The sequence below is a fragment of the Gymnodraco acuticeps genome, unplaced genomic scaffold, assembly GCF_902827175.1.
Source record: "Gymnodraco acuticeps unplaced genomic scaffold, fGymAcu1.1, whole genome shotgun sequence".
In the NCBI taxonomy this organism is placed as follows: domain Eukaryota; kingdom Metazoa; phylum Chordata; class Actinopteri; order Perciformes; family Bathydraconidae; genus Gymnodraco; species Gymnodraco acuticeps.
In genome coordinates this window covers 1519318-1536839 of record NW_022992150.1, presented here as the reverse complement: position 1 = coordinate 1536839, position 17522 = coordinate 1519318, and the positions used below count along the sequence as shown (strand labels likewise).

The window sequence follows — 17522 nt, the reverse complement described above, 5'->3', positions numbered from 1 at the left end:
GCAGGACATTCGGTTCAATATCTCTCACTGATATACTGTAGTCTACACTCTCACTTCCTTTGATCTTTTCTTATCTTCTTCTCATCATTTAAGATGAGAGATTAGAACCAGAGGAGCACCTTGGTTTAAGACCAAGATGGAGGTTACACAGTGCAACTCCACTCAGTCGTTTACAATGTGATTTGTACTTTTAATCTGCACCTCGGCTGGACTCTATTATAGGTGATCATCCTCCAATGCCATGTCATCAAGAAGGTGCAATGGAGGCAAGCAATAAAATGTAGCCTTGGCAAGGGAATGGGGCTGAGTTTCCCTTTTTTCTCCCTCTGATGATTGGGGTCATCTCTATTATTACCACAGTGATGTCAGAGATATATCGAATGTGTGTCTTCCAGTGTCTCCGTGTATGTGTTCATACGTGTTAGTGCTGTCCGTGTGTATGTGTCAGTAGCATTACCCTTAGTGGCGATTTAACAGGATGGGGCAATCCCTTTTCCTTCAGCAGAGCAACCACCCCCCCTATCTCAGGCTATTTTCAGCTCAGAAATTAGACAATGTTTCTCTTCATGCTGGACACGTACTTCAGGCCACCTTCACAGACTGAATCCTCCCCTCCATGCAGCACTCCAGATGTCACAGGTGCAGCATGAGATTGAAGCTTGGTACTGGGTTTGGAAGTACAAAAGAGAATGGGATAAAGTGTTGAAAGAGGGCTCACATTAATTTCTAGGAAATTTGCTCAGTGGTGCATAAAGCCAAACATTTTCACTGCCGAGTAGGCTATACATTTGCCCGGAAATGTAATTTTCTGGTTATTCATCATTGTGCAATTCCCATTAAAAATGGATTTTGTATTGCCAGGAATTAAAGCAAACACTATTCTCACTTAAACAAACTACATATAATAGAACAAATAGAATATTATTAATTTTGACATTTTTGTTTTGTTGTCAATAATATACATTAGATTCCTATTGCACTTCATACAAAGGTTTTTAAAATGATGTTGCTTGTGGGATAAAACTAAATAGGAACACTTCACAATAAAGCGTAAGCCAAACTGCATTACAAAACATATATTAAAACGACCATGATGATGTATGAGTAAATTGTACATATTATAAGCTTCACCATGTATTCATGGCCGGTCTAGCTATACCACAGACTTGACATGTTGCTGTTAATTCGTCAAAACCCTGTAGTGATACTATAATGATCAATTTTGCTCTGTGAGCCTTTTTAAGAGATGAGGAGATTTGTGTTGTCATCCTCCAAATGATATTGTTATGGTTTACAGGTGGGCTTCATTGGGCGAATGTCCTTGACTAAAAACCTTTCTGACCACATTAACAACACATATCCTACTAATGTGTATTTCTTTATATTTGCAGACATGGGTTGTTTGTGTGTCCACTTGTTGGCTGCAGTTCAAGTCAGGACAACCCATGAAAAATGTAATTTTAACAAGACTGAATTTAAGGTTTAGGAAGCAGACAGGATTCATTGGGAAGGTTGAATCCAATACGTCACACAAGCAGAGTTGTAGTCATGAAGCTTAATGAGGTCTACAGCTGCCAAGCAACACATTTATTTTTTATTTTACATGAAATTCAGTTTATTCTTTTATTACGTAATGAATTCTAGTGCAGGCCTGTTTTATGTACGTGTACCCAGCGCGTACTACAGGGTGATATGTTCAAACAGACTCCATGCTGCGGGGGCCCGTCGTTGACTGTAAAGGCCCTGACACACCAGGCCGATTTCGGCTGTTTTCGCAAGTCGGGAGACGATTGATTGATTGATTGAAAAGTTTATTAACAGCTTGTATATTGGGTACAGTACAGTACAGCTCAAAACATACAATTGTTAAGGGGATGCAGACCAGAGAAAGACTTTCGTCTTGTTTACATCAGGGTCCCCCATTTCCAATTCATCATGTCATTTAAGACATATTCATGTCATTTAAGACATATAATGTCATTTAAGACATATATAGGGGATGGGTAATTACCGGAAAAGCATGACATGGGACCTTTTAAAACGAATTGTCCTTTGCAGTGCCTTGGCTGGTCATGATGAGATCATGTAGTCATCTTATGCGGCTTTCACACCAGCGCTTTTCCCTGTCTAGCTCCGAGCTAGAGCTTTTCTGGTTCAGCTCCGGTTTCCCTTTTCTGCTCCCGCTCGGTTCACACCGCCCAGCACCCGACTGGTGCTGCCGCTGCTGCGTCATGACGTCACCGTTTACATCGCTGATTTGCTCCCCAACGGCATGACGGCGCTCACAACAACAACGGGGAACTGCGTCGAGTCGATGATCGTGTTGCTTTTAATCACACGAAGCCAGAATAAATTGAATAACAACTTCTCCAACCTTATGCTTTGCTCCAGAGTGCCGTGGTTCATTGTTTATTAATGTGTTTCTGCAGCATTTACCGACCGCTGCAGTGTTGGCTGCTCTTCCACGGGAGTTTATTCTCCTCCGTTAGCTCCCGGTTAGCTCACACTGCTGCGGCCGCTCTAAAGTATTCACTGTCCGACTCACACAAGCAGCTGATACGTATCCCCAGTTCCCCTTAGCCTAAGTGAATGTGTGTCAGTCTGAATTGACGCTGTTTGGTATCACAACGCTGTTATGAAAGTTTCTCTGGTATAAAATGGGTGATGTTAGCATAGCAACCGAAGCTAAACTGACTACTTGCTATTGCTATCCTATTGTGGCATAAAACCGTTTTCTACAGGCACATTTTACCGGCGTATTTTTATTATGATTCTACTTGTGATAGTCGGACACGACAACCTGTGCAGCCCATGTATTGATTCCATCCGATAGCTGCTATAATACAAAACAACACGTCTGCCTCTCTCCACAATGATCAATAACAGTGAACGGATGGTCAAAGTAAGGTACAAATAAACAGAATCACACGAAGCCTGGTTAGTGTTGCCTGACTTTATAAAGTGTGTTTATAAGCATTACTGCTTGTAGGCAGACATGACAGTCGACCCATGTTCAGGGGAGGTGGGTTTAGTTTCCTGCACGCTTCGACGTAAGAGAGACGTAAGCGACGCCACCTCTTAGCTCCGAAGCTCTTGCCTCTAGACCGACAATTTTTTGGAGCTGGAAGTGAACCCGATTCCGGAGCTAAGAGCCGGCGCCGCTGCGGTGTGAACAGGAAAAAACGGAGCTTTTCAGGCTCCAGCTCCGAGCCGGAGCTGGAGCCTGAAAAGCGCCGGTGTGAAAGGGGCGTAGATATTAGTGGTGTAGATACCACCATGTCCCAGCAGGGTAATGGCCACCTGTTGGTTTGTTCCACTTGCATACAGAAGTTACAAAAAAGTCTATTCCACACAATGGCTGGGATTGTGTTCTGAATCTAGTACATTTCTTTGGAGAAATTATTACCCTCATTTTGCGTTTGGTGGTTAATGCACCTGCAAAATGAGAAGGTCAGAGCCTAGACACCCAATATAAATTCTGTATACTCTGCATTCAAATAATAATGCGTTCCACGTGAGTTGGCTGACTGAAATGTTCTGGTACAGGACGAACAAGTGCAATAATTAAAGTTCATCCGTCTGTATTTCACGGCTAATAAGGCCCTGCTGCATGGACCGTGTGAAGGTCGTCCTAAACTGGTGAAGAATGACACTATGAGTAGCATTGTTTTCATGCCTAGAAAATATCTGGGTCAGCGTGATAAACCTTGGATATCTTGTTTGAGAAGCGGGATTACATAACAAATAGAGTAAATGCAACATGTCTGAAGGCCTCCCGGGTGCTGTTGAATTAAAAGGCTTTTGCCTTAATCAGTTGTGAACAGTTCTACTCTGCTTTCTAATGTCACAATAGAGCTATGTGTTTGCATTTAGAAGGTCAGGGCTGTGAGAACATTACTGTTTTCATTCCTGCCTGCAGAAAGGCTTCACTGGTGTTTGTTTTCCTGTATATATCTTGTTTTTCAAGTATGTTTGACACAGATCTTCTTTAGCGTACTTCCATCTTCTTTAGATTGTGTGTTGTGACATCTTTACATTCTCCAGAGCAGCTAGCTATCCTCTAGAATACCTCAGACAACAAACAACACATGGACAGTGAAAACATGATTTGGGTGGATCACAAGAATCTATCAGAGGCAATAAAACAAACCTGTATTTAGCTAAGGGGCGTACAGCTGCTTTGCGCTTGAACCTGCTGTCAGAATATGTTTACATAATAGTTTAAGCAAATATTATATCTGAAGCCTCATCTTCTCTTCAGAAAAGGGCTCTAACAGCACAGCAGTCTCATTCTGACCACTGTGCGCAGGCAGAGTCAAAGATTATTGGACACGTACAGTATGTCTTTAAGCATTATGCTAATTTCCCTGGATCTGCTGTGTGCACTAATACAGCATTTCATTTTTGAGGCCAGCTTTTGCTCTTTTGATCTCATCCTTTCCAGAATGTAACATCAACCATTAAACTAATGATGAATGGATGAACTCTTGTTAGTGAGGGCTGAGCATCAGCTTAATCCCAGTAGAGGAGTCGACAGTGGTACTGGCCCGCTTGTGTTTACAGGCTTTTTCTCAGGAGAGTGGAAACACCAGGAGAATTGACCACCGAGAGTGGGATGCCTGCCCATTTATAAACAGGCGAGTATTTTTAGTAGCGTCTGAGTGTGTTTGTTTGGATGTGATAGCACTATTGTCAGCAGGGAGAAAAGACTATGAGCATTCCCACATACTTGTTTTCTTTCAGGGGAAAAGGGTGGTTGATTAGCCAGAACCAGTGCAGTTGTACATTGGTTTAAGGAGATGGAGGTAATGCATGGTATACTGTATGATTAGGAAGAAAGACAGAATATCTGCAGGTGCCAGGAAGTTCCATTCCTTTGATGGTATATGATACTCTGCGTTTTGCATGTCATTTCCCAGAGACAGGCTTTGTTTACAAAGGCATTGAGGTGTCAGGTGTTCTTGTTTGCTGATTTCCTGTGAGCTCAGAGAGAGGTGTGTGCTATCAGTTATGTGACGGATGACTCTCCGTTTTGGGATGAATTCCAGGCTTCAGGCGTCAGACAGCTGACATCGAGGACCGTGGCTTTATTAGCTTCTTAGCTGAGCTCAAACATAAGAACGAGACACCCAAGGGAGAGTCGTGGCTCTTCCAGTTTGACAGCATGTGTGATGATGACGGTGTTATCTGGAAGCTAGGTAAATACCAAACATATGATGCTGCCATCACAGGAAGTGAACCTGCCAAACTGGTTCTCCTCTCTCAGGACAAATAGTGACAGTGCGACTGTGTACCTCCCTCTGAAACTCCCTTGGTGGCTCCTTTGTCTCACCTCACAGTGTGGGAGTGTGCTCTGATGCCACCTAGTGTTCAGAAGGCTACATGACCAAAGAGACATGCTTATGAGTGTACAGGTGACATGTAAATAAATAACGTTTCCTTTAAAGAAGTTTCAGATGTAAATCAATTATCCAATCCAGTATCCAATTAGTATCCTTTGTAAAAATGTGAAGTACTTGTTCTTACCATAAAGTATTTCCATGTTATGCTACTTTATACTTCAAATATACTACAACTCAGAGGGAAATATTGTACTTTTTATTGAAAATGCTTTCCAATATTATTTTACAGCTTTTATTTTAATTTGAATGAAATTACTCGGCTGTATAAAAATAAATATTAAAAAGAGCTTTACCTTTACCAGTTGCAAGATTAAAGCACACACAATTTTAGCACAACCCATTTTATTTATCCAAGATTATAACACAAATATGCTTACTTTTTTATAGTAGAGCTGAAATTATTTAAATTATTAGTCTTAGTAAAAGATTAATTATGAAAGTCATTTTTTGGGGTAGATGCAAAAAAATCACTGACTTCAAGTTTCCAAATTTAAATATTTGCAAATGTTCTTAGTCTTCTATCATTTCATTTTTGGACTGTTTGGAAACAAGTCATTTCAAGATGCTACATGGAGCTGTGATGGGCCTTTTTATTCTAATGTAATCTACAAAAAACCTAAATTGCATCTTAAAACAACCGAGAGGTGTTTTTAACCGTAAAAATAAACCACACCAATCCTAAACAAAGAAATCATGACTTTTCAAGATTCTGAAATATTCCAAAAACATTGGCAGCGAGGAGACCCACTACATGAAACGTCTGTAATCCATGGAGTAAAAGCATCCATCATTAAGTGATCTGGAAACAGCAGAGTGGCTTTGTTGTGTTTGTCTCATCAGGCCTCTCTGTTATTGTTGTTGTTGTTGTCAGTTGTCAGTGTGCTGTTTGATAAAGAAGTTACATTCTCAGGATCCCATTTGCACTGAAATCCCATCGGACCCCATCGGACCCCCTGCTGTCAGCGCTCATTAATCAGAAGCCTCTGTCTATCACACAGTGGATAGCTTCTCTCTGTGCACATTAACGCTTTCTCTCTCGCTTCCAGGCTGTGACTTCATGGGAGTCTGGATAACGATAAATGTGGCTGCAGTTTAGGGTAATTATAATCACTCTGGCTGAATGAGTAGCTTCGGGGATATTACATTGTTGTGAATGCTCAAACTTGATGCTCAATTTGTGTACCTTTTACAGAAGTAATGGGAATTGTAGGATCCTCCAGTATTTGAATCTGTTGGCATTTGTTTTTCTATCGGGGCGAGGCCTAGCCCTGCGCTGTGTCTCTGCTGGCAGGACGGGACATATCCAGGGAGGAAGCTTAGAGATATTAAACCTGTGGCGGAGGCTGAAAGCCAGGGTCCGTCCAGTGGAGGAAGGATTTGTAGCAACATCCAAAAGCAGTTTACTCAGACCGTTTAGGATTTTCTTGGTTACTGTTTGGATTAGGCGGTTCCAGACATTGCTGATAGGAGCAGATTGCAGCTGAAGGAGAACACAATAGCTGTGATGAAGAGTTTAAAGGGACCTCCTATCCTGCACTCTAAATCTCTGAACTGCTGCCCAGGCTGGAATGAGAAAGTTATTACAGTGACATGAAACAGAGCTGAAATGATCAACAAGTGACATTAAACAGCCATCGGTCAATGGTCTGAAGTGTGAAGATGTTCTTTATAACATGTTCTGGGATAATAAGATGAATATCTTTGTTTTCTGTTGACATAACAAGCTAATTGAAATGTATTTAGCATAACCGATTTGCATATGCATTTTCACCCTCAACTGATAATGTTTTGGCTAAATAGTTAAAACAAATATTTATCAGTTATTATTTTTGTGATTTTGATTTATACACATTTTCTCTCGATTAATGGTCAATTGTTTGATCTTTAAAAAAAATCTGAAAATGCTTTCCTTATGTTTTCCAAAGTTGTTGTTTTGTTTCTTTCCGTTAACCGTGAAGTGGGAAATAAGTATGTTTTGTGTTTCTCTTAGTATCCTAAAATACTGTTATGTTTGGCTGTGAAAATTATTATGAAGGGCAGACCATCTATTTGTATTTATTTTGGTTTTTTAGAAAGGGGCAGGTCATATAAGATTGTATTCTTCTCCCTGCTCCTTTTCGCTCAATGGCATACCTGCCAACCCTACCGATTTGGGCGGTAGTCTACCGCTTTTGACATGTTTCTACCGCCTACCGACTTAGCTGGCTTTCCCTACCGATTTTCAATTTCCCAAACTATAACAAATAAAAATGACACTCCATAGACACTGGACTCGACTTTTGGCGGACACCGTTTGCAGCGTGTCTGTGATCGCATCATACAAACAGTCCTCTGTGTTTCTGAAAGAGAAACAACGTGCAGACCGGGGGTAACGCTGCCTTTCCTCTGCACCCCCGGGGCTGATGGGTAATCACTCCCAAATGAGTTTAAGGGACCAGAGACGAGGCATTTGAGTCCTGCAGGATTTCCCCGTTCCCCGTATCAGTGTCTCGAAAACACATGTTGGCGACTGAAAGACATCCAGTGTTTGGTCTTTTCCTGAAGCATCCTTCACCTACAGTGTCTCAACTGAAAGAGGACCACAAACATACACAACATATAATACAATTTTGAGATTTGGGGATATTTATCTCCCATCCTTTCACTTTTTCTGACATTTTCAACACCAAACATGTCGTTAATGTCTCTGTTTAGTGAACTACAGCAATCTGAAAGCCTGTACATTATTTACATCACACTTTATCAGTAGAAACATGCAGGAAATTACTTTTTTAATGCAGTATTTTATGACTTATGGCGCAACCTGGGCGCAACACAAAGATATATCGCTCAGTGCAAACCTTTGACTCTAATATGTCATCAACATGAAACAAGAATATGAACCTGGCTTTATCCAATGTTCACACAAGAGTTCTACATCCTGACACATCCTTCATCTACACTGTCTCAACTGAAAGAGGACCAGAAACACATTACAAATGTGGAGACTTTGGGATATTTATCTCCCATTATTTAACTTTTCGGGCATTTTACAGACCAGACATGTCGTTGATGTCACTGTTTACCAAACTACCACTTTTTCTGAAAAATGCATAAAATGATGCAATTAACTGAACAACTGAACAAAAATATAAACGCAACACTTTTGTTTTTGCTCACATTTTTCATGAGATGAACTCAAAGATCTAGAACATTTTCTATATACACAAAATAACTATTTCTCTCAAATATTGTTCACAAATCTGAAAAAATCTGTGATAGTGAGCACTTCTCCTTTGCCGAGATAATCCATCCCACCTCACAGGTGTGGCATATCAAGATGCTGATTAGACAGCATGATTATTGCACAGGTGTGCCTTAGAATGGCCACTGTGAAACGTGAATTGTTGCTTTATTGGGGGGGTCCGAAAACCAGTCAGTATCTGGTGTGAGGGGTAGGGTTAGGGGTAGGGTTAGGGTAATGTTGTGAATCGAGTGGCCTGTGTTCGTCGTCCATAACATACGCCTGCCCATACCATAACCCCACCACCACCATGGGCCACTCGATTCACAACATTACCCTAACCCTACTCCTAACCCTACCCCTCACACCAGATACTGACTGGTTTTCGGACCCCCCCAATAAAGCAAAAATGCACGTTTCAGAGTGGCCTTTTATTGTGGCCAGCCTAAGGCACACCTGTGCAATAATCATGCTGTCTAATCAGCATCTTGATATGCCACACCTGTGAGGTGGGATGGATTATCTCGGCAAAGGAGAAGTGCTCACTATCACAGATTCTTTTCAGATTTGTGAACAATATTTGAGAGAAATGGTTATTTTGTGTAAATAAAAAATGTTTTAGATCTTTGAGTTCATCTCATGAAAAATGGGAGCAAAAACAAAAGTGTTGCATTTATATTTTTGTTCAGTGTATGTTAAATAAATGGTTTATACATGTAATTACTGGGGTTCCATTTCTTCTGATTATCTCATTTGGGCGTGCACATTTGCCGCGCGCAAACCTACATCTTTTGGATTTGGAAAGGTTGGCATGTATGCAATGGTGTGTTTGTAGAGACATGTTTTGTTGGCAATTATTGTACATTTGGTTTTGCGTACCATGAGCGGGACAAATAAAAATGAAATGAAATGAAAATGAAAAATGTCTTGCTTTAAGCAACCAAAAGTTCCTAATATAAATGAATTCTATTTAGGCTAAAACCAGACAATAATTAAAGCTTGATTTGATTGTATTATGTGTACAATATCAGAAGAAAAAGACATTTGGGAATCTGGAACCATTGCTTGCCTTTTCATTAATGTGGTCTAAATGTAAATAACCATAACATGCAGACCAAAGTTAGATGGTCGTTTCATCATGACCTCTTCTCTGGCAGCAGTTACGAGTGTCTTTGTTGCAGTTTGGCGCCCTCTCCTGGTCTAAAGCAGGAGTTACCACATATTGCACTGACAGCAGGTCTGAAAGGAAAGTGAGTGTTGATCCCTGGAGCAGGAGGCATTACTTGTTGGCAGGAGGAAATCCAGGCAATCCACATTTCCCACTAGTGACGAATGGAGCCAACACTTGATTGATGCATGACCCGGGTGCTTCAGTGCCAAACATCCATCAGAGAAGGGTGCAGGAATGCTGTTTTTATTCAGTGTAATGGGATTGTCAATAACTCCTGCTTCCTCTGAGGAATACACAAGTGCCGTGCCATGATTCACCAGTGAAGGCTGCTGATGTTTAAAGCACTGTTATTGAACCGAGCACAAGCCCTCACTTGTCCAATAGCTGATGTGGTGTGATGTATTATTCTTCTGCCTTTTTCTTTTACCATTACCAAGCAATTTCTTGTAAGTCAGCACCTACCGCTCAGCAGACATGCGGAATGAGACACTTTTAATGTTGTTGGTCTTCAGGCAAATAATATAACATGATTAGAAATGACTATCAAGTGACAGAATCCTCATATCTACTTTATAATTAGCACTTAAAATACTTCTGACGTGAGAGATACCCAAGGTACTTTATCCTCCATGGGTGTCTAAAGTGGAAAGTCATTAACTGTGTCAAAAAGAAATATTGCCTGTTTACTCAGCTCAGTAGGTGGAGGAATAAAAGCCCCACAGACAGAGTTAGTACACATTTTTTAATAACATGGCACAATTTACATAACACAAGTTTAAATGAGGAGCATGCTGAAGATTCAGTCGCTTCATTTTTTTTCTCATTTTTGTACATGATCTAGAAAGACTTCACTTGCTTTCCCTGTACATGGGTAACAGCAAAACAAAATGTCATTGAACAATCTTTTTGCAATATGCATCGACTAACCACTATGGCTCCGGTGGACCTTTTTCTGTTAGATTAAAAAACACTGCACGACATGATATCACAGAGTTTGAAGCGCACAACTAAACCTTCAGTGGACTACTAAAATAGATCTCTGCTCGTTAGAAACAAACGGTCCATAGTTTAGACTTGCTTTTTTGTCTTTTGATTTTGTAAGTACAACAACTCAGGAAAGCACTTTAATACACTGTTTGACCAACAGAACCTATTTCCAAAACATGTACTTTACACATGTGCTGTCGTGATGTTTAATGTGCTGCATTCTCCCCAGAACAACACCGGTTAGAACTGAGTGAGAAAAAGAGTTAACATTTGTGCTGCTGGCTTTTTACAATATAAATCGTATTACTTGAATTAGCTGTTTCTAGGATTGTCACCACAATTAATCATGTTTGAAAAAGTCATTCTCAAAACGTTTTGTTAAATCCAAATTGTTCCTTTGAATGGGTTAAAGCTTGATGTGTTTGCGTGGACCTGTGTGTCTGAGTTGTGGAGAGAATACAGCTTGTTGTCCTGTATTGTTACACAGTCAGTAGTAATGAGAAGGCGAGCTTTTAGAAAGGGAGCCCAGGCATTTGTTGCATAGTTGAATATGGGGTTTCTGGTACAATGCAACATTTGCATCAACCTAAAAAAAATGAAGGAAATAGCAAAAAGCACATTCTGAATCACTGCTGTAATACTCCTCTATTTACATGTGTTCAAAGTAAAGCTTTCAAAACACCCTTTTGCATATTTGTACCATGATTTTAATCCATAAAGAGTGAGCACAGCGACTGTACATATTATCTACACACTTTGCTGTCTGTCAGTGCTAAAGTACCTGTACATTCCAAAAGTCTTCAGTCTTACTCCGCGTCACAAGAGGGAGAATGCACACAAAAAGCTGGAGCAAACCGGGAAAACATCTTTGAAAAATCTTTTTTTGTTTCATGATTACTGTCTCTTTGTAGTTTTATACAAAAACATTTCGTAGTGTGGGCATGTCTCTGCCCACTTAAGTTATTCACAGCTATGTTACAGTCTTGCTTTGCCCAAAGCTAAGTGCTTAGTGGAGTTCAGTGAGATGAGGCTCACCGGGCCTCGATGTCTTTGTGAGCCGCTCTGTCTCTGATATCTGTGGCCAGGGGGGTAGTCCGTCTGGGTGAGCCGGGCCGGGCCCCCAGTGAGGGGATGAGAGGGGGCGGGGCACTCAGAGAGGCGGTGGGTGGTGTTTTGTTCATGATGCCGTTCTGATGGGCGGCGGCGGCAGCGGCCATCGCTGCAGCCGAGGGGCTGACCCTGGAGTAGTGCATGCCTGGGAGTCCGGGGGCCATGAGGCCCTGGGCCGGGTGGGGGAGGTGTCCGTCCAGGGCCGGATGGTGCATTGCATGGTGGAGGCGGCCATGCTCGTAGTCCTCTCTCAGCATGTTGAGGCGCTCACGCTCCTCCATGTGGGCGCGCTCGTGCTCCCTCCTCTGCTCCAGGGCCAGAGCGTGCATGTGCTCACGGTTAAAGTCATGAGGCTCTCGGTCCCGGTACGAGCGCTCCGCCTCGTAAAGTCGAGGCGCTGTAAGCCGGTGCAGAGGGTCGTTCCTTAGCAACAGATCCCTGGTCAAAGGGTCCCGCCTGTGAATGTCCAGGCCCCTGTAGGGGTCCCTCATTGGGTCCCAGTGGAAGGCAGGGTAAGGGAACCTGTCGGCCCCTGGGATGGGGCTGATACCCATGAAGGGCGCCACCATTCGAGTCCTCTCGAGACCACTGATGCTGTTCATGGAGTGAACGCTAGCCATGCTCATGGGCATAGGCATTGACGAGGGAGGGTGGAGGTTTGGTGTGGGCGGGGCCTGTGTTGGATGCTCATTGGCCCTCTCTGCCGCTGCATCCTGCTCCTCCTTCCGCTCCTCCTTCCGCTCCTCTTTCCGCTCCTCTTTCCGCTCCTCCTTCACCTTCAGCTCACTGCTCCTCTTCTGGTGCTCGTACGGCAGCTCCCCCTTCTTCTCCAGGACGTCCCGGCTCAGCCCACCGTTGGGACGCTCTAGGCTGGTCTGCCGGACGTAGGGCGATGGCGTCCCCCTGTTGGACACTTTGTCCTCCGACACCCGGCCGTCGTGGATGACAGGTGTGTCCTTGTCGCTGTGCTGGTTGTCTTTGAGCTTATGCTCATCTGTGCCATTGTCTTTCCAGGAGTCTGAGTGCTCCCTCTCCCTGTCTTTGGCCTTGGTCTCCTTGTCCCTCTGGATCTCCCCAGCAGGGGGGGGCAGGTGGTTCCTGTGGTGCTCAGGGGGCCGGCTGTGGCCCAGAAGGCTGATGGGGTTGACTGGCCCCGGGGACGGATGGCTCGTATGGCGCTTTTCCAAAGAGTCCCTAGAAGCATAAACAAAGTCCAATAATCAGTACCAGTAAATTACCTGATCTTTCAATTTTATTTTTATTTGAAATAAGCCAAACTAAATGTAAACAAAAAAACTACAAATCTGATCCAACAAAATCTAAATATTTTCCCAAACTCCTTTTCATCACCCACCTGTCTTTGTCGTCTTTACTGCCCAGCGAGTCCCGTTTGTCAGAGTCTCGGTCCCTCTCAAGCGAGCTGGCCGAGGCGCTCCTCTCTGGGTCTCCAGGCTTCAGCCAGGGGGGGGGGTGTGGGGAAGGAGGGCGGGGTGCGGTGCAGGCGGTTCCACGGCTCCTGATGGCCACCGTTGAAGTGTTGCTGTGCGTTGGGGCCCTCTTTAAGTCCGAACATGGCGTTGGCAGCGGTTAGGTTTTCAACACGTGGAAAAACAAGACCCAAGTTAAATGCGTATCTCGACAACTTGAATTTTCAAATGCCAGTTCTCAAATGATATTCTGCTTATATATATATATATATATAACGCAGCCAGAGCAACTATAACTTTCAAACTTTGATGAATAGATTGGGAACTGTACAAAAGCAACCATGAGAGCAGCCTGTGTGCTAACCAACAGTAAAACTCACTTAGTGCTGGATTGCCCAGTCCCCCGAAGGCAGATGAACTGAGGGTCCCTAGTCCTCCAAAGTTTGTGGGCCGATTGAAATGTTCTGTAGGGAGATGCCACGTGTTTCCATGGTTACAATCAAATCCTTTTAAAAAAATGTTCAGATCTAGTGAACTGAGAGATCGTCTTACCTAAGTGAGATGCTGGGGCCAGGAAGTTTCCAGGATGGTGGGCCGGATGCCCGAAAGGACCTGCTGACGGGTGTGTGGGACCTGAGGAGTGAGCGAAATAAACATCTGTCAAAGGTTAAGTATTGAACTGTTATTTAGCATAGCAATCCTAACCGAAATAAAGCTTTTTTACCTTTCTAAAACCTTTACCAAGAACATTCTTTAATAAGCTATATATATAAATTGACCATGGGTTAGTTATGTTTGTTCATAGCTATGTTAATATTTGGCCTATGCCCAGTTATTTTTCAGTAGTTGGCTAATTTAATACCAATACTAATAGTTTTTCTGTCTTGGCTTGTTCACAGCTGACCTTGTTAACAATAATAAAAGCCTCCTCACTCTGAACAGCAGGAAGTGACAGGCTGCTGCCATGTGTCAGAGAGTAACTGTTGCTAACCATCCATCAATCTGTCTCCCCAGAGCTCTGACACACACTCACCTGCAGCGGAGAACAGTGTTGCAGGCCGTGCCAAATCTGAGGGGTGATGGATGGGGCCAAAGAGGCTGGGGCCCGGAGGCCGACTCAGGAACTCAGGCTTCAGACCGAAGTCTAGCTTGTGAGGGTCGACTTGCGTCTGCTGCTGGAAGAGAGCAGAGGACAGAGAACACATGTAAAACCCCTTACACACTGCGGTGGATAACAGTCATTTTATATTGAGTTAAACTACTGTAAGTCAGCAAAGGAACGGTGGCCTCGTCCAGGTCTGTATGAGTAATACATGTAAAGTTGTTGCTTTTGTGCATTCACGCCACTGTTATTAAACAACTGCACAGCCGCCTGTTTACAGCAGGGACAGCTGATCACGCTGAGCAGGCTAGCATGGGGGTCAGAACAACTCCAGACCTCAGAAATCTGGAGAAGGACACAGAGGACGAGACGAAGGAGCAGAGCTGGTTCCGGGTTTATGGAGAAAAGGGCCCCTGTGCTGTGGAGGACGTTATGTATAAATATGTATTTATTTATATGGCGCAACAGTCACACAACTTCATTTTCTTCTGGGATTAATAAAGTATTTTGATTCTAAAAAAATACAGATTTCACTATAGTCAATGTGCTCTTTTCTCCCACAATGCATTGCAAAAAGGACATTTGATGGATTTAATGAACTTGTGAAAAGCTGCTTAAGTAATGGTGAGAATATAAGTCAGTCTTTACTGATGTTCTATAGAATTCAACTAACACATGTGTTGTTATTAAGTGTTACAATAAGACAAAAGTTTTCAAATAAAGAATACATCTGTAACCAGAGAAGGGATTGAGGAGAAGGCTTCAGATACACCTCAGTAAATAAAACAATTAATCAACAAAAGCTGTCTCTTTGCTGAGTTGAACTGCATTCTGAAGTTGCGGTTGAATTGCCCTTGCACTCATGTTGATATATTTCCTGTATAAAAGAGGGGTGCTAAAGAGAAAAGCATGGAATTGGGAAACGGTAAACTTTGTCAGATGAGTCCTCACCTTTAATTTCTGTTGGTGGTGGTATATCTGCCAGGCGATGTGGACGTGCATGGCGCACCATTTCCCTGGTTTCTATGGGAACAAGACAAAAACATGCTAACATTACTCTCACACATCAGCACAGTGATACTAATCAACAGAATAAACAGTGGAGAAGTCTACATTGTCTTCACCTATTAAAAATATATAGGAAGCACTGGTATTTCAACATTGGCTCTTAATAATGCGCTTGTCCATTAAAAGGCAGATACAAGACTACTATATCTCTTTTCTGATATTTTGCTATGCTGTGATGTTTCCTGAAATATACAATATACTTTACTATCTTTTTCTACTATAGTCTTTGTTTTTTCTGATAGTTTCGACATACTATGGCATATGTCGTTTTTTTATTATCTTCGACATACAATACTATGTGTTTTTTTTCTAAATTATTTTCAACATACAATCTGTCTTTTAAAATATTTTCGACATACAGTACTATCTATGTCTTTTTTCTGATATTTTTCGACATACTATACTGTCGTTTAAAAAAAAAGTTATTTTCGACATACTATATAGGCCTACTATGTCGTTTTTTTGGTGATGAACTAGTACAACACGCATGCATTTGCAGCTTTAATAAAGACAGCATCGAGTCCATTAGCAAAACCCCCTTCATGCATCATGGCTGTTATTGTGTGTATGTGCGGAGAGTGAGCACTCACCCTGAGAACGGGCCGGAATGGATCCGTTAGCTGCAGGAGGGAAATTAACAGGTTATTTTTGAGTTGTTTTGGTGTCAATCAAATCACTTCTAATTATTTTCTAAATTAACATCCATAACAACTTCACTTTGGGGAAAAGGGTCCAAAACTCATCCCAATGAATCTCTTCAAATATTTTTATTGTCATTTTCATACGTGGTCCTTAATCCAGATTAACTTTTTGAAAGGTGATCCCAGTCAAACAGTCACATTGGAATGTATACAACCTTTAGGTCACTAGATCAACATTTAGTTAGTTATCCACTGGTGGGAGTCACCTGGCAGAAATTCTGGATGAAATCTGAAGAAAGGTAGCCACAAAAATCTAATCATCATCTGCTGACAAATTTGCAGGCTGACACTGTCTTATGTCAAATGTATATTTGGCACTAAGGCTTGCAGTGTGACATAGCCACATTTCTTTTGTTGAAAAGCTCCTCCTGATGACTCAGACTTATGCAAACAAACAGAGGATCTTAAGGCTACCTCTACACAGGGGTGTCAAACTCAATTTCATCGCGGGCCACATTCGCATAAAGGTTGCATTCAAAGGGCCGGTTGTAACTATATAAATATATATAAAATAATGTATTATATGACATTATTGCCTCTGAATTGGATTATTATCGGATAGGATAATAATTTAGTAATTAACTACGTCTGAAAGCAGAAGTCCAGGGCAAATAATTGCAAGTCTCTTCAGTGCGCATGTCACAAAACGAGATGCATTGTGGGACATGTAGTTTATGGGCAACCTGCTTCTGTAAAGTGGCATGTAACCGTATAATAAACTTATTATATTCTTTGCAAGCTCTTGCGGGGCCACATAAAATGAAGTTGCGGGCCGGATTTGGCCCCCGGGCCTTGAGTTTGAGACCCCTGTGAGTGTTGTCTATTAGCATGTGTGTGTGTTGTGTGTGTGTGTGTGTGTGTGAGGTCTTACCCTGGGGTCCTTCTGTAAGAATGTGTGTGGGACGCCTCCAGGTCTTGACACATCGAGTGGATTGGAGGTCTAGAGATGGATAAAACAATAATCTGTAAATAACTCCTGTTTTCAAGTTTTCTGTAGGTGTGTGTAATGACGTGGGTGTGTGTTGGTGTCCCTGTGTGTCTTACCTTGGGCTGAAAGGCGCCTTGCAGCGAGCCGAAGGGCCCGTTCGGGGGGAGGACGGGCGGAAGGCCAGACATGGCCGGTGGGTAGGCATGGAAGAGCTGAGGGAGGAAAGAGGAAGAGGAGGTGTGAGGATAGTTGGGTCTGAAATGCAGTTACACAAGACAGTGGAGATGAAACACGCAGCGCTGACAGATGAACCTGATGAATCTTTTTCCCTTTTTCTTAGAGTGCTTAGTTACAAATGATTGCCTACATGTTTCACAAACTGCAAGTGAATAATATATTCCCT

The 17522-nt window shown here is 42.5% G+C and overlaps 1 protein-coding gene across 1 annotated transcript in view; it reads right to left on the bottom strand.

Moving 5' to 3' along the window:
• Positions 1 to 10517: 10517 nt before the first annotated feature.
• auts2a (activator of transcription and developmental regulator AUTS2 a) overlaps positions 10518 to 17522 on the bottom strand; it is a 289935-nt gene continuing 282930 nt past the window's right edge. The window contains 10 exon segments of the mRNA XM_034204116.1: positions 10518 to 13087; positions 13248 to 13363; positions 13365 to 13489; positions 13701 to 13784; positions 13873 to 13953; positions 14354 to 14495; positions 15374 to 15445; positions 16081 to 16110; positions 17063 to 17131; positions 17236 to 17331. Coding sequence (XP_034060007.1) covers positions 11815 to 13087; positions 13248 to 13363; positions 13365 to 13489; positions 13701 to 13784; positions 13873 to 13953; positions 14354 to 14495; positions 15374 to 15445; positions 16081 to 16110; positions 17063 to 17131; positions 17236 to 17331 — 2088 coding nt within the window. The 3' untranslated portion in view covers positions 10518 to 11814.